Raw genomic sequence first — 23,851 nt, forward strand, 5'->3', positions numbered from 1 at the left:
AGTCCTCACCAAACATATGTTAATGCGCAAAACAATTTACACTGTAGTACATAAACCATGCGTCCAAGATGACAGGTTTAAATCCAACTTAATTGCAAACACATTTATCATTTCACAGTAGCGGACAGCTAAATCTTTATATTACTAAGACAGTAGATACACATCACTGCAGAAATTTACTGCAGATTATGGGTCTGTTGGCAGTAAAACCACAAACAGAAAATCAGCCACATGTCTGTAATGTCTTCAGACAGTTTAAAAATTGCTCAGTGGGTTGAGGAACTCCCATTTTATTAGTGCAAGGACAGGCTGTGAAACAGCTGGCAGGGACACTAAAAATGTCCTCAATCCCGTAGGCACCACTCTCGTGTCTAGGGCCCCAGAATGAGACATCCTGCAGAAAACAGAGTGGTGGGCTATCATTGAAAAAACACTTACCAACATTTCATTGTTAAAGATGAGTGTAAGGCCCCCACGTAGAGCAAACATGATAAAAGTGACCTTTTAGGTGCCCTTTCACTAAAGCAAACACAGTAAATTGATGTACTTTTGCCAAATTGTGCACCATTGTTCTGTGGTGATATCAGGTGCCCCTATGGTATATTGTATGTTAAAAGCTGGTGGAAGCTGGTGTCAGTAATGTTTTGTTTTTAAAATGTATTTAAACAATGAATCATCATGCTTATCCTGGTCAGGGTCCCAGCAGAGTTAAACATGGGATCTTTTATTGAAATTGTCAAACTCATTAAAGGCCGCGTAAACTGCAATGCGGCTCTGATCCAATAGCAGACATTATTTGAAGGCGGTGACGCGGTACATTGTTTCGTCATGCCGTAGTCACATTGGTGCGGGACGTTTGCTGCTCGTGTGTGTGTGTGTGTGTGTGTGTGTGTGTGTGTCTGTGAGGCGGGCGGTGAGCAGCGCAGACCGGCGGAGAAGAGAGGTTTGTGCCCCGCCCCTCCCGGACACGTTGCTCAGGGAGAGGCTGCACGGGCTAGATGGGACTCCCGCCCGCCTTCCTGCGTCTGCTGGTTTCATGGTTTCACTCCATCATCAGTCAGCTCGGTCCGTCAGCGCGTCCGCACGCACGGCTGCTGCATGTTCACACTGAGCCGGACGGAAACCACAGGCTTGTCTTCTGGTAAGTGACGATCTGCTTTCCCCTCTCTCTGTCTGTATCCTCAAAAACAAATAATATTTATATATTATATATTATGAGAAACATTATAATATTTCATATTTAATATGAGGGGGTCGTTAGAAGCTGCTGCGCAAAAAAGACGCACTTTGGAGGTGATCTTTGCGGCCGGAAAAGCTGCTCTGCACCGTGCTGAAGGCGCAGGTCAGGTTGATTTCTCCGGCTATAAAAATGCCATCTGCTGGTAAGACGGAAGCAGTGAAGTTCCCGCAGCATTTCATGTCGTCTTGCGTATTTTAAAGTGGCCGTGATTTGCATTTCAGCAGACAAGAGTTTCTGGACATTCAATCACTGCATGTGAAGCTTGAGGAGTCAAACTTGTGTGTGAATGTGCGTTATAACCCTTGTCACTTGTACGAGCAGTGAGTGTGCATGTGAACTGCCAAGCTGAAGGGAAACAGGTCCATGTGTTTGGATGTTTTTTCTTACATAATGTTGGATGACCTGCCCATTTGGAAGAGGCAGAGGAGGGTTATTTAATCCAGTGTCCTGTATATTCAGTCCTTTCCCAGCACAGAATTCAGGGCCACTTGGGAATATCTACTGGAAATGTAAAGAAATACCACTAACTCAGAGCAGAGCTGGAGTTAGGATTTTAAAAATACTGTAGTAATATTTCAACAGGATTAATAACTGATTGATCCGGTTAAAGCAAATGACAACAATTCACTGCTACAAGCTCCTCAAAACATTTTTTTCTACTTTGCAACTTTTCTGGGTTGGTTGCAACAACATGAGCATTTGTGATATTTTATAAGCTGAAAGTATCAGTTTATTATAAGAGAAAGGGGTCTAGAAAATTAATCAGTAATGAATATAACAGTTAGCTCTTACATAAGGTGTCCACAGTGTCTGCAGTAAAGGTCTATTTGAGAAACAAAGTCCCACAGTGCAGTGAGTCTGCATTTGCTTTGTTTTATTTATACATTTACTTACTTAGTTGATTAGCAGGTTATGTATAATACAATATAAAAGTTTCTTAGGGCCCTAGAGGGAATTTCCCTGTTAATTATCCTTTTCTTCTCTAAGCTCACAGAACTGCCAGTGGTTCAGTCATTACAAACGTCCTGAACTTTATTTTGAATTCTAGTGGTTTCCGAGCAGCACAGTGGTGGGGACCTGGAGTTTGCATGTTCTCCCTGTGCTTTTGTGGGTCTCCTCCTGGTACTCCAGTTTCCTCGCACAGTCCAAAGACATGCATGTTAGGTTAATTGGTGACTCTGAATTGCCTGCAGGTGTGAATGGTTGTCTGTCTTTGTATGCCTGTCTGTGTTGACCCTGAGATAAACTGGCGACCTGTCCAGGGTGCACCCCACCTCTCGTCCAACGACAGCTGAGATAGGCTCCGGCCCCCCCCAGGCATGAGGATAAGTAGTTAAAATAATGGATAGTTTCCACAAATGCTAAATATTAATGAATACCCGTGGAATGACGACACTAAACAAAATTGGGTTTAAATATTTAAGTCAGTGTGGACATTATATGTGATCAGTAAAAAGATGGGGTAAGCAACACAATACATGTACATGATACTTCCAAACAGGATCTTAGATATTATTTACTTAATTTCAAACTGTTAAGGGGAAATGTAAGTGAAAATTATTTTATGGGGTTTATGGTTAAACGTAATTATATTGGTACCACATTTTGATATATTTGTGTTGTGTTTGACTGGTGGTCAAGTTTTATTCCGATATGTAGGCATATTTGATATTTCTTGTGGTAAGTTTCATTGCTTTGAGCAAAGCTACACAGCACTGCGTGTTTTAATGATTGACCAACTTTGACAAATCATTGCACTACTGTACTACTATACAAGTACACAAAACCATGGTAAATTTGGTTTCTATCACAAATATTTGACAGGTTTTTTACACTAATTGTCTTGTGTGTGGGGCAGGTCCGTGATGCTCTCTGCTGGCTGAGAGTCTAGCTCCACCATGTCGACCTCGGACTCAGATTACTCTATTGACTGGCTCGCGAGCGATGAGGACGACTACGACAGCCCAAAGACATCAAGTCCTCAACACACAGAGAGGCCTCTGGTACCACCACCACCATCCTCATCATCATCAGCCACATCCTTAAGGGAATCTCCTACAAACTGCATCTGCTCTGGAGCGACCCTGGGGAAGAGGAATGCCTGTAAAGATGTCCTGCAGACCCTAGCAGTCAGTCCAGTTCAGGGATTTACCTCCATTTGCCCACAGCCGACACTTTCTATGGAATCAAAGCATCATTCAGCCAGGAAGAGAGCATATGATGCTGGTTTGGACGTACTCAGTGAAAAGCCTAAACCAGACAGTGAAAATGAACTGTTCTCCCAAAAGGTGAGAGGTTTTCTTTTGAAGAGTTTTGTACAATGGAGATAAAATAACACACAGACGCTATAGACAAAGCTCGCGTTTTTCTGCACAACTGCACAACTGATGCTTAATGCTTTATTGATAATTGAGAAGTTGTACACAATAAACAGCTTCACTCACATTAATACATGAAGTAGTTTTACATCCTTAATTGTTTGTTCATAATCAGTACTGTATTGTTCCCAATGAATCACTCATCATTGTTTTAGTCGATTGACTTTTTGATCTGCTGCAATTGTTCAGTGATAACATTACTTTATGTTTTAGGATTTATCATAATACCTTAATTGTCAGTTGTATGAACAGTTACATAAGGTAAAGTATACTACAAATTCTAAAAATTTACGTTTAGCCTAAATCAAAAGGGAAAAACAGATTCTTCATCAACTGCAACCTGAAAGCATGGAAAAGTGGATTAATGATAACAGTTTGTGGAAGCTTTTCTTCTTTTTTGGGCAGTTTTCCTTTCCCAAATTAGCTGAATGCTGTACATCACAAAACTCTGCAACGATATTGTGAATGTATCTAAGTTATAGCAAAAAAAAAAAAAATTCAGCTAAATGCAAAGCAGTTTAGTGTAAAATATTTTTTTTAATACTGTATATCGCAGTTAAGATCACACTGGTTCAATGTATGGTGTCTTGTCACGTCTAAAATGGACCTCAGACGAGAACTTTATTGTCTAAAATGGAGCCTACACTTTAAAGAACAGGAGACCAAAAGTATTCCATTTAGCCTCCACAAAAGGCCTCAGAGTGTATTAAAAAACCTGAAATTTGATTTGCAGCCATCCTGATTTTGTTCTTCCAGTTGTTGGTTGTTGGCAGAGGTTTTGTTCGATAGCACCATCAGACGTGTAGCAAACAGCTGTGCAACCACTGCTACTATAGTAACTAGGAATCTCACTGTGTATTTTAGCAAAGCCACAACTTAATTTTGCTAATATTTTATATCTATCACTGCTGGTATTTCCATCACACTTTCATACTTTGGGTATGAAGTAGGATGTTAAACTGTTAAAGCTAAAGTCCCAAGTGTCATGTAAACATGTTTAGGAACTCGGGGTAGGGGATTAGGGAAACCTAGTTTTCCCAGGTAGATTTCTGTCAGAGAACACAGATTTATTTATTTTTTGCCGTGTATACGTAACCAGGTTTCTAATCAGCTTTCTCCAACTAAGCACTTGCGTAAAAAAGGCATGGATAAAAGAATGAATGAAAGTGGCCATCATTAACAGGTTAATGGGGCCTAAAGACACACAAAAAAACAAACTAACACAAAGTGCCTACTAGAAGTTTAAATAAGTCACTTTTCTCTTCATATTTTTGAAAATATGCCCCTGTGCTGTCACTCTGCTGCGATACAAACACAGACAAAAACTAAAAGTCAGAAAGCAGCGTTTTCTGTCACTATAATGTCAAAATAGTTTCTCCAGGTTTCCAAAATAAGTCAGAGGTCCAGGAAAATTCAGGTTACTCTTTGCTGCATGTATACTCGTATTTTGAGTGACCAGGTTTTTTAAGTGCATGTAAACATAGTGTTGCTGATCTAAAATGTGCTGTGATCTCCTCCCTTCACCTGGGATGTTTGTGTCTGCAGTGGGTGAACATATTGGATGTGTTTCCACACTTTGTTGGTTCAGGTTTCTGACAGAATCTTCCACCATGTGCGTTGTGTTTGTAGGATTGTGTGGGGTGTCCTCATCAATGGCATGTATCCACCAAACACATGATCGTTTAACTGAATATTCAATGTCATCATATGACATAACTTTTTTTCACAAGGAGGAGTTGTTGACCGTGTTTACAATAAACAACATGACAGCACATTGCCCTAAAATGAAAACCCAAGGATCGTTGGTGGTGCACTCTAAAGGTCAACTACAACTCTCGACGACAAAGTAGCTAAGATGGGCTTTGATACCAGGCAGGTGAAATCAAACGGTGTAAGAGGATCTGATGGTGCCAGTTTTCAGGGAAGTCTGGTGCTACTGGGTCTCATGTATCTGTCTAAGGGATGAAGGCATCAGGGTGCCATCTTGGTGAGACACATGTAAAGTCGGTGATTGTTATCAGCTTCTCTTCTTTCAGCTCTTAACGGCAGCCTCTTATTGAACAACCTTCAGTATTAACACAAGACTAATGGCGCCAAATTAATGGGAATCAGCTGTAAAAGTCAGAAACAATGAGAAATTGAAGAAATTTGGCAAAGCTGTAAGTCATGAGCAGTAATACAAACTATTTGCTCAAGAGCTCTTTAGAGTTTTACACTTGTATTTTCTGTTTCTCTCTCTCTCACACACACACACACACACACACACACACACACACACACACACACACACACACACACACACACACACACACACACACACACAAAAATAAACACTGCTCATTAATTTCACTGAAGTCTGGGTGATTATGTGGCTTATGCAATCGTGCATTCAGATTTAGGAACGCAGTAGGCAGTGATCTGCAGTGGAAGGGAACACTTAAGTGGCTATTAGAAAGCACTTTACGTGGTGCAGTGCTGCAAGCATGATAGTTAACTTAATTATCTGTTCACACAGTGTGGGGAGCTGCAGTGCTACATCCAGCCTCTGTCGTCCATCCTGCGCGGCCTGAGATCAGGAAGGTACTCTGAACGTAAGTGTCTAATTCCAACTTCACTGTTCCCTCCCTGTACAGCTTACCGACACGTTTGTTAATGAACACACTGTGTGCACATCACACTGCTAAACATAAACAGATATTTTTTAACTCTTTTGTCCAAAGTTTCAGTAAATATCAGAGGACTTGCCATGGATTATGATTCAGTCATTTATGGTCCATAGAGGATGAATCCAAATCCTGTGGATGATCCTCTGATTTCACATGGGGGACAGTGCTGTCCCTCTCCATGACCAGATGTGAGGGTTACAAAGCTAGTACCACCAACTGGCTAAATCCTTTATTTATCTTAATATTTCAGTTTGTTTGCTCAACTATTGGTCCCATATCTGAGAGTTGAGTATGGAATTTGAGACCACATATGGTTAGCCAAGCTTAGCATAAAGACTGGAAGCAGTGGGAAACTACTGCCACTTTACTGAGTAATATTTAGAGGTTAACTGGACAGAGCCAGGTGAGGCATTTCCGTCTGTTTCCACTGTATGGTCGGCATAATAGCTCCAGCTTCATACTTAACACGAGTGTGCACGAGTGGTATCAATCTTCTCCACTAACTCAGAAAAGCATTTCCCTATATTTAACAGTTTCTACACTGACACAATGTTAACATGCTCCTACGTGTATTGTCACATTTAACTCAGAGTACAGCTGGGGCTTTAACAAAGCCTGGCTTGTACTAAAGAAAGTAGAACTGAGTCTGTGTCCTAAAAAACCAACGTGGACTTTTAAATTGTGCCACAATGAATAATTGTTCATTTAGGAATAATTCAAACTGAGTATCCCGAATGAGACTCAGGGAGGCGGGGAAGTAGACACAGTAGAGGAACAAGAAAAAACGATCAAAGGATTCACGGGTCATTTATCATCTTTTTAAACCAAGACTACTTCAGAGATGAAAGTCTGGATCAAAGAAGCTCCTGATGTACTTAGGTTTTGGTGAGATATGGAGCACAGAGTGACTGTTTGCATACCTCTCTGCAGTAAATACAACTGCAACAACACTAAAGTTATAGAGTTGACACTTTTTATGGAAAGTATAAGAAGATCTATTCCACAGTACATGTACAGCAGATCCAGATGGTAAAAACATTGTATTTACTTCAGGTACAGCAGTTCTTTTAGCTAAATGCTCATGACAGTACTAACATACTGATATGATAGTTTACCATGTTTACCATTACAGTTTAGTCTGTAACTCTGGCTAAATAGGTAGCGATGTGAACAGAAAATGAATCAAAAAATAATCATTTGTATAGTACAAATCATTTTATTAATTCTGTAATTATTGTGAGCAAAAAATGATAAATGAGTTGTTTAGCTCCTCAAGTGTGAGAAGATGGTTTTTCTTTGACTTTCATGAAATGACACGTCATTTGTACATTGGGTTAAGATACACTATGTGTCTTTTCAAAATGACTTTGGGTTAAAGCCACAAATATGGACCCCATGGTGGCACTTGAGTAAATATGAGGATCATCAAATGCAGGAAGATTCTCCCTCTGTGGACAATAAATGTATGTTTATGATTTCAGTTTATGTATCCAGTAGTTGTAAAGAAGTGTCAAGAGCTTTTATTTCTATTATATCTTAATTCTCAGTTTAAGTTTTTACTCTTTACAATCAATCAAAATAGGTTACAAATGGTTTGCTAGTCGTTTAATTCTCCTGTTATTCCTGTTATTATTATTATTTTACACAAGGTTCCAACTTGGGGGTTTGTGAATTAAAACCCCGGTGATGCAGATGTTCTGTTTTTGAGTGAGTCAAGCTGTGGCCGTTCGGTTTAGTCAATGCATCACAGAGTAGAGCTGATGAGCATGACAGCACAGCAGAGGTCAGATTCTGTGGTCCAGTGAGCTGAAACGCCACGTGCCTCCTGTCTTCACGCTCAGAGTTTTTACCTTTTCTCGTGCAGGTCTCAGCAGTTTCCAGGAAAGTGTCGCAATGGACCGTATCCAGAGAATAATGGGGGTCCTTCAGAATCCAAACATGGGGTAAATACCTCCAGCATCAGCTGGTCTGTATACTGCAGTGGAAACAACAGCATGTTAAAATAAACTTTCCAGTGTGTGTGTTTGACTCTTTTGTGTCCCAGGCAGCCTGGTCTGATAGAGAGACTGAGGCCACATGTCAGATAAACTGTAGTTAAAGCCATTAGAGGGCTGACTGAATACACTCAGGAATGTTTGTTAGATAAAACACTTTTGATAAGGTGCTGTAGATTAGAAATGCCTACAATGTAAATATCTTTTAGTTTTGATAAGTATTCACACTTTATAGTTACCATTACTTACTATGTACAGTACTGTGTAAACGTTTTAGTCGACCATCAGCTTTACTGTTTTACAAATGTTGCAGCGACTATACATATTAATTTCTATGTATTTTTTTTAAGACAAAACCAGAAAATTCAGGAAATATGTTCACAATATTTTAAAAAATGGCAAAAGTCAGTATTTAGTATGATCTCTCACACTGCCCCCTAAGATATTCAAGTGTCGCCTTAGGGCCAGTCCATGGCTGTCAGTGTGTCACTGGCTGCTTATTGTTTTCTGAATATAATTTTACTGCATTAGCAGTGTACTTGGGATTATTGTCATGCTGAAAAATAAAAGTGTCCATCAGTTAGGTCAGATGCTTACAGATGAAACCACAAGTGGAATTCATACCTGTGTATACTTCTCAGCACTCATGAACCCATCAGTTTGGTATCAACACCACCACTGGCAGAAATGCAGCTCCAACTCATGACAGACCCAACACAACACTTCACTGAGGGCTGCAGCCACTCATTCTTTCATCTCTCTCCAACACTTTTTCAGACACATTATCTCTGATTAGATCCGAACATTTCAGCCTTCGATTAATTACTCCATTATCCTCCTTTCCACTGTTCTTCACTCCATTCTTTGTGAGCTTTTGCATATCTCAGCCTTTTTGCCCTGTCCGCCTTCCAAAAAGTGGTTTCTTGGCTGCTATCGTTTCACAATGTCCATTTCAAGCTTCTTCAAAGTATGGAAGGATCAACTTGCCATCCAGATGTAGCTGCCAGATGTTGAGCCAAGTCTTTTCTGGACTTCTTCTGGACTCCGAAGAGGAAACTGAGAAACCTCTAGTCAGAATTTGACAGTTTTCTTCGTCTTCCACTGTGATTTTTGGCACAAGAGACTAAATGAAAAGGGAGGTCACACTAAATACTTGTCACTTTAACCTGTAGGAGCTGTTTTTTTCTTAAACGTTTGTGTTTTTTTTTTTTTAAATAATGTGTTTCCAGCTGGTCTCAATCATCATTTTTAGGGCTTGTTTTAGTCTTTGATGCCAGATGGGTGGAGTGCGTCTCTCAGAGAGCACAACAAGCACAGTGAAGTTAGTTTGACAATTGCAGGATAGCATGTGAAGGTCATTAAATCACTAATCATTAATCATATTGCATCCACACACTTCTCTGCATAGAAACCTTAATTATTACAACACATACTGTATTGTATAAGTATTGTACTGTATAACCCTGACCCTAACCCACATATCACTCTTACTTACATAATCCGAAAAAATGTTTAGCTAAAATTAAAAAATAACAATTCCAAAAAAGTTGAGAAGATGTGTTATATGTAAATGAAAACAGAATACAATGATTTGCAAATCTCATCAATGCATATTTTGTTCACAATAGAACATAAACAACATATCAGAGGTTAAAACAGATATTTTACCATTTCATGGAAAATATTAGCTCGTTTTGAGCAAATTGTGAAGCATCCCCTCTTCTTTTAACAACTGTTCATAAACATCTGGGAAGTGAGGAGACCAGTTGCTGGAGTTTTAGGTGAGGAATGTTGTCCCATTCTTGTCTGCTGCAGGATTCTAGCTGCTCAGCAGTTCTCTGCTTTTGTTGGTGGATTTTTCGTTATATTATGTCCCAAATGTTTTCTATTAGTAATAGGTCTGGACTGCAGGCAGGCCAGTTCAGCACCCAGACTCTTCTCCTGTGAAGCCATGCTGTTGTGATGGATGCATTAATATGGTTTAGCATTGTCTTGCTAAAATGTGCAAGACCTTCCCTGAAAGAGACGTTGCCTGGATGGGAGCATATGTTGCTCTGAAACATTTTCAGCATTGATGGTGTCTTTCCAGATGTGTAAGCTGCCCACACCATAGGCACTAATGCACCCCAATACCATCAGAGATGCAGGCTTTTGAACTTTCCACTAATAACAAGCTGGATGGTCCCTCTGCTCTTTAGTCCACAGGACACGACGTCCATGGTTTCCAAAAAGAATTTCAAATTTCGATTAATCTGACCACAGAACAGTTTTCCATTTTGCCTCAAACCATTGTAATTGAGCTTTGGTTCAGAGAACACGACGGCGTTTCTGCTTCGTGTTCAGATATGGCTTCTTCTTTGCATGATACAGCTTTGACTTACATTTGTGGATTGGACTGTAAACTTAGTTCATGGACAGTGGTTTCTTGAAGTGTTCCTGAGACCATGCAGTGATGTCCAGTAGAGAATCATGTCTGTGTTTAATGCAGTGCTGCCTGAGGGTCCAGAGATCAAATGCTTCCAGTTTTGACCTTTGGCCTTTTCCCTTGCCCCCAGAGATTCTTATTCTGTAGATGGTGAGATCTTTAAAGTCCTTGCAATTTTACGTTGAGGAAAATTTTTCTAAAATTGTTCCACAATTGTTAGGCACAGTTTGGTGAATCTCCGTCCATCTTTACATCTGAGAGACTCTGTCTCTCTGAAATTGCTCTGTATACCCAGTCATGTTACTGACCTGTTGCCAGTTAACCTAATTAGTTGTCAAATGCTCCTGTATTTGTTTATGATTTGGGGCAGTTATTTTTCCACCCTTTTGTTGCCCCTCTTCCAACTTTTTTGAGATGTGTTGCTACCTTTAAATGAAAAAGAGCTTATACTTTCCATGAAATGGTAAAATATTGCAGTTTCAACATGTTATTTTTGTTTATAATATATTGTGAATAAAATATAGGTTGAGATTTGCAAACTACTGCATTGTGTTTTTATTTATGTTTTTACATCTTCCCAACCTTTTTTGGAATTGGGTTTTTAAAATAATTGAGAATACTCTGTGCTGACAGACAGTAGGGTAAATCCAAAATCCTAAGAAATAAAAAGACTTGAAAACTGAATTGATAATAACCCTTTAGATTTTTAATGATTATAACAACGAACTGGTAGAACTTAATTCCTCACCTTGTAGCTCTGGTTTTGGTTTCTACCAACTTGTGAGGGAAATATCGGACATTTCAACTTCTAAATGGTACTTGTCCAGCTTTTGGAAACCGTGCAGGTGGGAGCAGTTAAATTGAACCAAAGCTGTGGGCTGTAAAATGGACACAAGCTGAAGGAATCTGAACTTCTTACAGCTGATGACAATCAGCAAACAATAGTCAAGTGATAAATCTCTTAAAGTTAATCTCTATATTATAGGATCCCTTTCACGAACATTTAGACATTGTGGGTATGATTCCTTTACTTTCCTTTTACTTTTTTCCTTTAACCCTAACCCTTTATTGAGAAGCTAATACCTTCAGAAAATTTTTATTACAATTTGAACTCTTATTTTATGCACTGGTATTGCTGCTTTTGTAAAAGATCTGAGGAAGTCCCACACTGGGAACTTTTGTATTACACTGCACAGATGTTGCTTTTTTGTTGATGGTTTTTAGTCAATCATGTGCGTTATGTGACTTTAAGAAGGGTGGTGTCTGCGTGTGATGCTGTCCTGGCTTAAGATGTTCATTTTTTAACATCTCATGGCTGCGAGTGGAGGGTGGGGCCTCAGCAGACCGCTCCAGGGCTTACTGCTCTATTTATAGCCTTTGAATGGAACGAGGGCCTTCCCCCGCTGCCACGTGTGGGCCACAGTCTGCATGTGTGTGAGAAGCGCCACAGTCACATTTCTCATGTGGAACTGAACATGCTCTACTTTTTTTCCTGTCATTATGATGTGATGCTTGTATGCGGACGTGGGCTCAGACAGCTTCACACAGACGCAGGGTAATGCGCATACACATAGATCAGGCTGCCATTCAGCACTTTAAAGCCTTTTTTATTTATTCAGTCTTTGTGTTATTTCACACCGTCCACCAATCAGATAAAGCCAGAGTGCTGAATGTGCTGGCAGAGGCTTTCTAAGGCTTATGTAATGACCATTGGCGAGACATCCCTAAGCCATCGGAGCTGCAGGGCAGCTCGACTCTGTAATCTGTAACTGAAAACTCCTCCGCTGTGAAAAAATGTGAAGTGTGAAGAAACAAATTACATCACCTTATCCTGTCAGCAGCACAACACTCATTCCTCCCTTTTACATCCAATGGTGGAAAATAAATAAATATATTAGTTAGGTACTTTACTTCAGGTGCGTTTTGAGCTACTTTGAGAATTATATTTAAACTGTACTACATTTGAAAGGCTGATATTAGGCTTTCTACACATTATAAATAGGTGCTACTTTTTCCTTTGCTTCTAAAACACAATACATACTTACTGATTTGTCCTTACAGCAGCTGTAAATGACAGTGTGAAAGGTGTCTAAGAATTATCAGCTGAATCAGCAGCTCCCCTCAGCTTTACAGAGCTTTATAGTGAGGTTCAGCTCATTATTTTATGTCTGTCCTACAGCTTTATGGTTCTCACAGTGTCATTTTCATTTTTGAGCAAAAACAAAGCTAAAAGAGAGTGAATACTCGACTGTAGAGTTACCAGGTAAACACAAACACCAGTGCAAATGAATGGTAAGTGCTGTGCTGTATATTTGCTGGGAAATAAGCAACACTTTGTAGACACATCAATATCAACTTAAAAGGTGATCATAATTCTAAAAAGTGTTCACAGCTTCTGCTTCTGTTGAGATCTAACAGTTACTATGAGGTTAAAAAAGAGAAAAAAATTTAACTGTGAAAGTAAGCAAACCAAATCTGTTTTCTAAAGAATATTCCATATTAAAATGTAATTTTCTATGACTTTCAGCACAACAATCTCAAAATTGTTTTTGTCTTTATCTTCTAGCGGACGCTTCTTAAGTATTATATTGAAAATAGAAGAAATGCTTCAAAGCTGGTTTCCTCACATCAAGCCAAATCTGAAACTGACAGACGACAGAAGTCCCATGAAGAAGCAAAAGGTAAATGTGAATATTTTCTAGTATCAGTCTTCTAATTATTTGAGAAAACAATTGGTTGATGAACAACATAAAAATATTTATTACTTGCTAAATAAGAAGAGATACAAATCCTGCACACTTAGGAGTTGATATAATGTTTGAGTTAGTCTGAATTCTTTGTCGTGTAGTTTTTGTGGTAAGAGAGCAGTGAAACAGATTATGTAACAGAATCCTGGAAGGAGACAGTGAAGGTATTAATATATTTTTACTGGCAATGATTTTCAACAGCAGCAGGCTCAGTTTCATAAGAGAGTAGAGGTCAGATAATGAGGGGAAAACCAGAGACGCCTCACACACAAGAATGTGTTGACTCCCAGATGGATAAATCCACATTTGGAAACTGCCAAACAAAATTTAGGATGTAGAAGGATTTACATAACCGAAACATCTGCAAAACAACCAGAATGTTCAGCTTTATTTCTTCAAAGAAATTGACTCATTAAGACATTTTCAGTTTGATGTTTTATGCCTAAAATCTGTCCTCAGAACGGGATCTTCATAGAAAACTATGTAATGGTTTGTGTCGCCTCAAAATTTAGGTTTATACAGAATTAGCAGAATATCCTGTATAAACAAACTGCCACATGAAATTTTGAAATAAACCCATAATACTGTATGCATGCACATAACTAAAAGAACTGTAAAAACAGATGTTTGTCTGAGATTCTACTGATCTCACTATTAAAGTTGAAGTTTTTTTTACAGCAAACCACAAATTTCTTAACAGCGCTTTACATATATGTTCACGTTTGCTGCTAAGATAACGATGAAATCAGGAGCCTTCCAGCCTGCAAGTCAACCAGCAGCTAATACTAGCCACTGTATTTGAGGGCTTGCTGCGATACCAACGCTACAGAAAATACACAATTCTCTAAACCAATTTCAATACCAAAGCACTAAATAAACCAATGAGTTGAATCTATTATAATATGAACTTATGAAGTATTGTATCAAAAATTTAAAAAACAAAAGCTTGGTTGGCTCAGTGTGTGTGTATATTATACATCTGCCTGTCCTGCTTAACCTCGTCTTCTTTATGCTGATGCGATAAAAATATGATGAGATGTCAGTTATTAGGTAAAATGTTGTGGCTTAAAGAAAACCACAGAGCCTGCAGCGCACACAGCATGCTAAACAAAGATGCATGACTGCAACACAAACACACCTCGCTATGGTGTATAAGTTGACAGGTAGTCTCAGTAGACTGCTTCACTTTTTAATGATTTTCACAGAAGCTTTTGAAAGCACCTGTCTGTATTAACATATATTTTCAAGATAGCCATAAACACTGTTGGTAACACTACAATTGACGTAATCCTTTTTTTTTCTCCAGCAGTATCATAGTGCCTCTCCTCCTCCATCCTCTCCAGTGTCTCTCTACGCCTCAGATATCGAGCCAGCAGCCTCCTACTCCTCCACTCACCTCAAATGGCTTCACACGTCACCCATCTGCTCCCTGAAAGCTCCTGAATCAACACTCGACCAGCCCACTGCCTCCGCCTCTGCTTTGCCCTCTCACTGCAGCCAGAAAGTTACCCAGGACAATGCAGTCTCCTCTAGCACTGACTCACACATGGGACCCTGGCACCACTTCAGTGCTAACCCTCCTGTGTTCCAGGGACCATTGCCCTTCAAGATCAGCTCACCTTGTCTGGAAAGACTCCTGCAAGCAAAGGAGAGCATAATCTCTCCCAGGACTGTGGCAGACAGAGGCTGGTTGCCGTGGCTGCCACCTGAGGAAAGTTAATGTGCTGTGGTTAAATCTTGGCTGATCTACAGACATATTTGTGTGGGACAGGATGGCACATCTTTATATAGCGCGGAGATACTAAGACGAACAAAGGCCTTAAAAAAAGCATGTTTTAAAATCCTCTTAACTCTTTATTTTAATCTACAGGTAATGCTGATTTTCTACACGTTCAAGTTGTCATAAAGGAAAGAATCCAAATGCAACAGAAATACATACTTTTTTGTTAAAATACCAACCTAGGACTGTTGTTCAGTGATGCCCATCTCTCAGGACACACAAAACATAGTTGACTGAGAGGAAAGGTGTCTTCTACTGAGTGTAATGCTTAACACTAAGGGGGATTGATACTGAGATCCATTTCCTTAAAAGACTGAATTAATAAATAAAGAGGAATCCTGAACTTAAGGGATTTCTGAAAACATAAACATATTTGAATGCATTATGAATGAATGCACATTGGATTTGGTGCAGTGGTAACATCTGGTTTTTATGTGTGAACACTGACTGTTACCTTGTTTGATCTACTTCTGAGGTTTTTCATGATTCCTCTACCTCATGGCTAAACCCCATCACAGAGCATTGCTGTTGTGAAAACATCAAAACCAGTCCTTTCTTCTAGGTTGAACAAAGTTTTCACCTTAAAATGTGTCTGAAGTAAGTTTATTAATTACAACTGTACGTGATCCAGCATGAATTGTCACCATGCTACTGAAACCGTTTTGGAGTTTACAGGAAATTTTAGGTGGTTTTGTCATCAAAAAGCAGTTTGTAACATTTGCAGTTTACATATAATAATGTGATGTTTCTTGGTTTTTATTTATCAGTTTTCATTTTATATTTTTCAAGTATGAGTTTAAGGCTGGTTACCATAGTTTTTTACCATAATTTATTTAATCACCAGAGGTGACTATGCTTTAACATTTTCATTTTAATGCAAATGGAAAACCCCAGAGCGATTTTAGAAACCACAAAAATTTGTAAAAGATGTTTGTATATTCTTAACTTTATCTTCATACAATTATAAGTCCCTTTGACAGCAAAATGCATCACTATTATCTTTTCTTTTTCTCCAAGGGGGCTGTAAAGAGATCCCTTTTTAGAGCAACTACAAGTAATGGACATTGCATCTTAGTTCTCTGCAAATATTCATTCTAACGTTCAGCAGAGGCTAATATGAGGCTTCAGCAGTCTGACTTACCGTAAGAGAAATTATAGGGGTATTCTGTCCTGGCAGTCATGTAGTTTTATTGTTGCTGGTGTTTTGTCCTAGCAACATGACTGTCAGAAAGTATTCAGCTCAGAAACTCTGTCTGGGAAAACAACTATATGGAATTTCTAAGAATACACTGATAAAAAAAAATTAACCATTTTATTTGACTAAATCAAACTCCCAACAGCTTGCAAAAAAAGTTAAATGCATTTTCGCACACAGAGAAGACTTCTAAGGACCATAGCTTGCAGTAGTACAATCTCAAAGCCAGTATGAAAAGTAGGTATTTAGAGCTTTTTCTTTTTATTATAATTTCTTTTAAGAATTTCAACTGTTTAAATTCAGGAGCATAAATATTTTGTCCTTAATAAACCCGCAATACTTCTGCTATGAAAGACGGATACTTTGATTAGTCTGCTTCGAGTAGAACACCACTAACTCGCAACTGTAGTGCAGTGATTGTAAGTACCACTGATTGATGGCAAAACACAAGTGACCTACACTCAATACTGTACCTGAATACACCATGTGTAGACAGACTGACAACTGAAGCTGCTGCTTTAACAGTTTTTACTGTTAGCTCAAGTTTGAATGCATCATACGGTGACCGGTTCCCAAGTGGCGTGAGTATTGTAAAAACCCCTACCTATCAGATAGCATGAACATACTTATGTACATAGTATTTTTCTCCACACAATATATTTACTCACCCTAAAAGACTGCCTTTGTGATATTTTCTACTTCTGAAATAAATGTGATGTCTGCTTTCAGAAATTAAATGTTTCTTTCTTCCGTTTCAAACAGCAAACCTCAGCAGAACAACTAATCAATTATGCAGCATTTATTGTCATTTTTTGTATGCTGTGGAAAACAAAACAAAGGCAATGAAAACAATAAATATGGATAGTATGCAAAACATTTTCATAATGAAGCATTTTACACAATGTACAATATCCTTTTTTCCCATCCAGCAATTGCTTTAAATATTCTATACATGTTTCCAAACAAGAGTAACCTCCATGCAAAAACCCTGAAAATGGGATGTGGAGTAACAGGGAAAAAATTAACACTAAATGCACTTTCCATGTGGATTTGTGTGTCCTTAAAAAAATGCTATAAACCACAAGGGGAAATGAAAATATGTGCTGTTTAAAGTACATAAAATGGTTGTAAAATGTGGACAATTTGCTCAGTTCCATACAACTGGTGAAATATTGACAATGCATCTTTGTGTGTGTGAGGCGTTCAGATAAGACGGTCATTCCTAGAACTCTTAATTTACTTGTGCATGACTAGAACTGCCTGCATCAGTAGTCTGTGTCAGAGCCCTCTGCGTTGTCTACGTTACGGGAGAGCATGTAGTTGTCCATGTCAATGGAGCGACAGTTGTTGATGGCATAGCGTAGCCTCTCTGCCATAACGGCCTGGCTTGAGTATGGAGGCAGACGCAGCTGGAAGAAACAGGTCTGAGAGGTGGGCAGGCTGTCGTATGGCTGCAAAGGACACACACAGAAAATCACTGGAACATCTAAAACTTCTTGGAAGAATAAGTGGATAAATGGGTATAACTGAGATTTAAACCAATAGAGTTACATTGTTAAATTGCTTAAAAATCTGAATTAAAAAAAATAGCCTTCGATATGTAAATGTTCCGAGCTTACGCTGTTCTTCTACTTATCGGTACCTAAAGCACTTCACACTGATTCTCATTACCTTTCACAATCTCACACACACTGGGAGCAATTCATTTGGGGTTCTGTGTCTTGCTCAAAGCACTTGTACATGTGACAGGAAGAGCCACCTGAGCCATAGTCTCTGCCCATTAATTTGATGTATGTGAGTAAGATAAAAAACAGAAAACCAATGCCACTTTGAGGGCTGTAACTGAACAGTGCTGAGTCACAACCAATCTGCTTTGCATTACTATACCTGGCTGTCACCAGATTTTCTGTTTAGCAAGGTCTTTATTAAGAATACAAATGTAAAAAGGGGCAAGTGGTGCTGCTTTGCTTCCATTTTACCTGCACAAAACCTAAGTCAGGTACCTTAGTAAATTAAGACAAATGTAATTTAAAAGGTTAAAAAAAAGGATAGAAGTCATTAATAAATATACCCACATTTGGAATGCACTAAACTGGATTTGCACGTCCCCACCATGTAGCACATATATCTTCATTTACTTACCCTATCCACCTTCATAATCTGAAATCTCTGAGAGATGTCGGCCGTGTTGGCAGGCAGTCTTGAGCGTCCGGAAACAAAGCGCATGAAGAGGACTCGTTCCTCATTAGAGAACTCTTCTAGAGTCTGCCAGAACCACTGCACCAGGGAGTGCTGCTCATCCACCTCTCTGTATCGCACCACCTTTTTCAGCACTTCGCAGCAGATCTCAGGCATGCCACACACCATCTGCTCAAGCTGCTTAGCTGTCAGCAGTGACAGCAGTGGAACTGGGATGATCCATGACATGCCTTCACGCACTGCTGCTACCTGAGAAGATGAGAGATAGGAGAGGGTTTATGTTGATGGAAGCCACATACACCCTTAATGCTTCTGTTTAATTAAAGAAATGGGTCACCCTCAGATTTTGAGATTGGGTTTTTCATCTGCCTCCACCACAATACAACTGGAATTATATTATTACATTATAGACATGTTCAACAGCATTATATCATAATTCATCCATTTTATTGGCTTTAGACTAAGTCACAAAAACGCAGAGGAGGGCAGGATGACATGACAACAACGCCGAAAAACAAAAATATAAATTACATGTATTAACTTATTTCAACCCAACAGTACAACAAGACAAATATATGAAGTTAACAAACAGTATAAGGTTTTACAGTTTCAGTCCAGGAAGAGCATTAGGATAAAATTTGCTTTCAACAGTAACCATAAAAGTCATGTAGTTATAATCTAACATGCCCAGCTTCTACAGCACTGATGTCAGAGTCCCACCTGTCGATCAATTTCATGCAATCTGTACTCGATGGCTCTTTCCACGTATTCTTTCCTGTTGGAGAAAGTGAGAGGTATGCTGTTTCCTCCAGGGATTATGGGCACCATTTTACCATCTGCACTCTGCCCGACAAAGGAATCCAGAGGAATCATCTGAAAAACAAACACAAAAATCATTACACATATTATAAAGAATACTCCTCTGAAAGGAAATGCTGCCTCTTATTAACTTTGAGGTCTACAGGTAGTGCTATGGATCAGTTTGTTTACGCACAAGAATGCACATGGATACATTTCTGTCATTGGTTTCACATTATTGCACTGATGGACAGAAATACTTACCTAACTAAATGTCTGGTAATTTAAAAATGGGCAAACAAGAGTTTGCAGGTTTGTGCATTTATACAGTATGTCTTCTGGCAGAATTCAAAGTAAAGCCAAAAGTAAAGGAGAAAAGTTGAACAAGGAAGATTTATCCTCTTTCCCATACTTCCTCTTTTCAAGCCAAAGCAGCAGATGCAGCCCCTTCATTCCTCCCTTGGCCTGGCTGGCAGAGCCGGCCATGGCAGCATTGTGGCTCCACACCCCCTTCTCTCCTCTACAAGCCTGGGAGCAAGGCCAAATCTCCACCGGGCAGGATATGTGGCAACAACAGCAGCCGTGACATTCCTGTAGTCCGGGGCTTTTACAGTGCCGGGGTTGTGAGAGGTTGTTTGGACAAAAGAGGAGCTCTGGGATATGTTTTGGCTGTTCAAGCCAGCCTATCTGTGGGTTCTGGGTTGGGCTGGGAGGGTGTGTGGTGTGACACAGTGTCAGAGTGGCTGTAACAATAATGGCTAGAGCCACAGATATGCTGAGGTTTCATCAGTGCTGAGAGAGGAGCAGTGTTTACCAGAGCACGAGGGAGAGGCAGAACAGCCTCAGCTGAGGGTTGGCGTACTCATTGTCTCAGCCAGTTTGGCATTTGGAGAGTGAAAACAGATTTGGAGCAATTTTTGGTTCATGAATATTCTAGTCTACAAGATGTAAATAGGCTTAACCTTCTATAAATCACATGTTCACTGTTGGCTAACAGTTTGGTGGTATGCAACATAATTTAAATTCGACAGTTAAGTCAGACTATATAAAAAAATAAACTAAAACTAAAAAGGTTTTGGGAGACTGTAAACTGTTTATGCTTTTACCAGCACACATGACTTTAATGAATCAAACTTTCACGTCACTAACGACCATAATAAAGTACCAGTCATTCTGTGAGCCTTTAGTTACTAAAATGTTAATTGTGCTGATTTTAAATGTTGGTTGTTCTGCTGCAGCCTGTGTTTAGGCCTAAATACATTGTGAAGTCAACACGACATGTTAACATGGAGGGGTGGTGGAACTGGTATTTACTGCTATGCAGAATGGAGCTTATTCGTTTTTTATAAGCAATAAAAGTTTCCAATGTGATGGAAGTAAAAAATATATACATTCATCATTGTAAATCCTGTCTCAAACACAGGCAACTGAAGTTTTTCTTTATACCACATTGTTAATTGAGATATTTAGTTCTTAAATTTCAGGCTTCACAAATGCTAATTTAATTAATAAAAATTTGGTAGACATTGGAAGAGATGAAGAGACACCTGGACAGATTAAATTGCAACATCAAGCAACAGTATTTGGAAGCGCTATTAATACATTAACAGTTTTACATTGGCTCTGTGCAAGATTTTCATGAGTACGGTCATACTTTCAAAGGTAAGGTGGCCCTAAACTGACCTATTATGGCAGCAGCAATGACCTACTGTGGAGACGGTTTTCAGAATCATAACAGAAAGTCAGAACACAGACTCCAACTCACTACCAGAAAAGCAGTGGAAATCTAACATCCGCATCTACCAACAGTCAAAATGGTACAATGTTAATTTCACATTCTCTATGGATTTTGCACCAATGACATGGAATATAATGGTATACATAGCCTTAAAACTCTAAATGTCCCACCTCATGGAAATTATCCTCAGTGATGCCGCTGTCTTCAATGTGAAGAATGCTTTTGAGCGTCTGCACATAGAGAAGGTCCACTTCCTCCAGATCCTCCAACATCAGGGGAATGCAGCACAGCTGTTTCCACACCAAAGGCGCCAGGTGCAGGTCCAGAGGCTTCTTGGTGCGGACGGCAACACCCATAAGGATGCCCAAAAACTTAAACTGAAGCATGTGTTCATCCAGAGAGGCAGATGGGCTAAAGAGAAACCTAGGTGGATGAAAGGAGACAGAAATAGGGCTTGACTAAAATTCCTTTAAATGATGACCTTAAAGTCCTTTTTACACATGTACTGGAATCCTGTTGTATTTGTACAGAGGATCTAAATCAATCAGCATTTCTGTCAGGTGACTAGTACAGACTCTATCTTTCTTTCTTTTTTAATGCACAGCTCCGATATGGTGTAAACAAAACACTGTTTATCTGCTAGTATGGAAGTAAAAGCAATACACATATAATTACACAATCCTCTATTTGTGCTTCTATTGTGTTTAGATAATAGAAGATGAATGTAGACAGGTCTAAATGTTTCGTAAAGGGTTTCCTAACCGGTCTCTGTTGTAGCCAACCTCTGCTGTAGCATTGGGAGAGGGGATGAGCAAGTCTACGACCCCTGTCTCCAACTCCTACAAACAGATACAAATATCAACAATTTCCAGCAACCAGTATACACCTGATGCATGCAGAATAACTTTGGCAACAACAGATAGTGTACATGTAGTTCAGCACAGTTCATACCTGACACATCTCCGTGATGGTGTCATCAAAGACCCCACCTGCATCATCCGCTCCCTCTCCCACCAGTTTTACCTTCCAGGCCCTTGAGGGCAGCCGAAGGTCTGAGGCATTCAATTTCACAACCTGACGAGCAATCTGCACAAAGATCGGTTTACACTTTCGTCCTCTGCAGATAGTTACAGCCCAAAAGTAAAACAGAAGGAGAAAAAAAAAAGAAAAAACAAAAAAAAAAAGGAGGTTATTTTATTACTTTTAAACACAGTAACATGCAACATGACACAAACTCTTTTTGAGTATAGTGTGCGAAAAAGTAAGTTAATCCAATCGGGGGTGTTATTATTAGTAGAGATAATGTTGTGTTTTATGAGGCAGACAGAGAGAAAAGAAGACAAGAAAAATAAGTGCAGTCATGAATCACTCTCTCTCGCTCTCTGTCTCTCACAAACACACACACAGAGTTCATGAAGAAAAAATTAGCAGTTAGTTTCAAACTGGTAAAGAGTTCAAATTGGAGTTTGCACCAAATTAGTTTATTATAGTTTTATTTGATAGATTTCATTATGTGGATCTTATCTTTTTTATTTAGCAATTTTATATAATTTTCTTAAATCTCATTTGTTCTAACTTTTTCAATATTGAAGTAATTGGTTTAACTTTAAATTCATATATAAATTAACAACCAAAAGTCTTGTGTTGCACATGACAAATCTCTCTCATCCTCTTGTCACCAAGCCTTAAACATGTTCTAGTGAAAACACTAAATAAGCCGTAGTTGTGTGAGTTTATTTTGGACATGGCGAGTAAAACTAAATAAAACAGACAGCGAAAGACAAAGTCCAGTGGAATACTCACCGTGTTGAAATTCGTTTGACGGTGATCTGGGGGCCATAGTTCTTACCCTGGACCATGGTCTTGCCTATGGACCGCACCATGGGCAAAGTGTACACTCTGGGAGCCAAGAGGGGTCTCAGCTGGCCCTGGACAATCCCCCATGTACCAGCATTGTAGTGGGAGGTACAGCTCTGCAAAGTAACAAATACTTGTGATCACGATAATGATAACATACTAAATAAAAATCTCCCAGAATCAAACAGCAACTTTTTGGGCAATTAGGTCCACAATGCACCCACCCATTCTGTCTGCAGTTTGTTTACCTGCAAAGTCTAACATTGCAGCACAACATGTCTTCATCTTAAGTTGTACTAAAGTTGTACTACAAGTTTCTTGTGTTGTGTTTAGTTTTTCTACCTGGTTGTTGGGGCTGAGGTTGAGCAATCTCCATGAAGAATACATGAGGTCAGAGAAGTGGTAGAGGAGGCGCAGACGAGCCCTCACTGTCTCAATGCTCACCTCTTTCAGCCCACTGTACTGAGGAGGCACTGCCACAGGCAGGCCCAGTTGGAGAGGAACTGATGAGCCTGAGCAGGTAAAGGAGATGGAGCAGGACAAAAAGCCCACAAGACAGGCGTAAAAGAGAAGAAACCAGAGTAGGGAATCACCATTAAGGGGAAACTAAGTGAGAATAAATATAAATAGCAAAACTTTAAAATTAACTTTAAATACAATTCGCCACTGAACATAGAACTCGAATGTAGCCAGTTAAAAACACGCAGAAACAAGTGATGTCATTAATGTGCTATATATTAAGCAGTTTAGTTTTAGAATACATTTTTGCATATTTTTGTTTTATTATCACATTGAAATAATAATCTTGCAGAACATTCATATTCTATTGAGGCA

General features: G+C 39.3%; 2 protein-coding genes across 18 annotated transcripts in view; one reads left to right on the forward strand and one right to left on the reverse strand.

The window, feature by feature from the left end:
• The first annotated feature begins 829 nt into the window (after nucleotides 1-829).
• Nucleotides 830-17,175, forward strand: LOC137115422 (uncharacterized). Of its 2 annotated transcripts, none has more exons than XM_067495438.1 (6): nucleotides 830-1,141; nucleotides 3,099-3,528; nucleotides 6,134-6,209; nucleotides 8,149-8,227; nucleotides 13,270-13,384; nucleotides 14,760-17,175. In XM_067495438.1, the coding sequence occupies exons 2-6, from the start codon at nucleotides 3,139-3,141 to the stop codon at nucleotides 15,168-15,170; spliced, it is 1,071 nt and encodes a 356-aa protein (XP_067351539.1). In that variant the 5' UTR covers nucleotides 830-1,141; nucleotides 3,099-3,138; the 3' UTR covers nucleotides 15,171-17,175. The 2 variants fall into 2 exon arrangements, with proteins under 2 accessions (XP_067351539.1, XP_067351538.1); XM_067495437.1 differs by having other exon boundaries at nucleotides 839-1,141; nucleotides 14,757-17,175.
• Nucleotides 17,176-17,209: 34 nt separating this feature from the next.
• Nucleotides 17,210-23,851, reverse strand: part of herc1 (HECT and RLD domain containing E3 ubiquitin protein ligase family member 1) — a 56,150-nt gene continuing 49,508 nt past the window's right edge. For all 16 annotated transcript variants that reach the window (XM_067495432.1, XM_067495423.1, XM_067495425.1 and 13 more), the window contains 8 exons: nucleotides 23,360-23,529; nucleotides 22,964-23,133; nucleotides 22,112-22,277; nucleotides 21,923-21,999; nucleotides 21,331-21,583; nucleotides 19,345-19,497; nucleotides 18,568-18,873; nucleotides 17,210-17,876 (listed from right to left, as the gene is read on the reverse strand). In XM_067495432.1, the coding sequence (XP_067351533.1) occupies nucleotides 17,691-17,876; nucleotides 18,568-18,873; nucleotides 19,345-19,497; nucleotides 21,331-21,583; nucleotides 21,923-21,999; nucleotides 22,112-22,277; nucleotides 22,964-23,133; nucleotides 23,360-23,529 (1,481 nt within the window). In that variant the 3' untranslated portion in view covers nucleotides 17,210-17,690. The remainder of the gene's footprint in view (nucleotides 17,877-18,567; nucleotides 18,874-19,344; nucleotides 19,498-21,330; nucleotides 21,584-21,922; nucleotides 22,000-22,111; nucleotides 22,278-22,963; nucleotides 23,134-23,359; nucleotides 23,530-23,851) is intronic.

This window comes from Channa argus, chromosome 2, assembly GCF_033026475.1.
Source record: "Channa argus isolate prfri chromosome 2, Channa argus male v1.0, whole genome shotgun sequence".
Taxonomy (NCBI): Eukaryota; Metazoa; Chordata; class Actinopteri; order Anabantiformes; family Channidae; genus Channa; species Channa argus.

Bases quoted from the DNA above. Each gene is read 5' to 3' on its own strand.
- LOC137115422 (XM_067495437.1), top strand. From the start codon at position 3,139: ATGTCGACCTCGGACTCAGATTACTCTATTGACTGGCTCGCGAGCGAT. The intron at 3,529-6,133 runs GTGAGAGGTTTT...CTGTTCACACAG, and splicing joins ATGAACTGTTCTCCCAAAAG to TGTGGGGAGCTGCAGTGCTA. The intron at 8,228-13,269 runs GTAAATACCTCC...TTTATCTTCTAG, and splicing joins CTTCAGAATCCAAACATGGG to CGGACGCTTCTTAAGTATTA.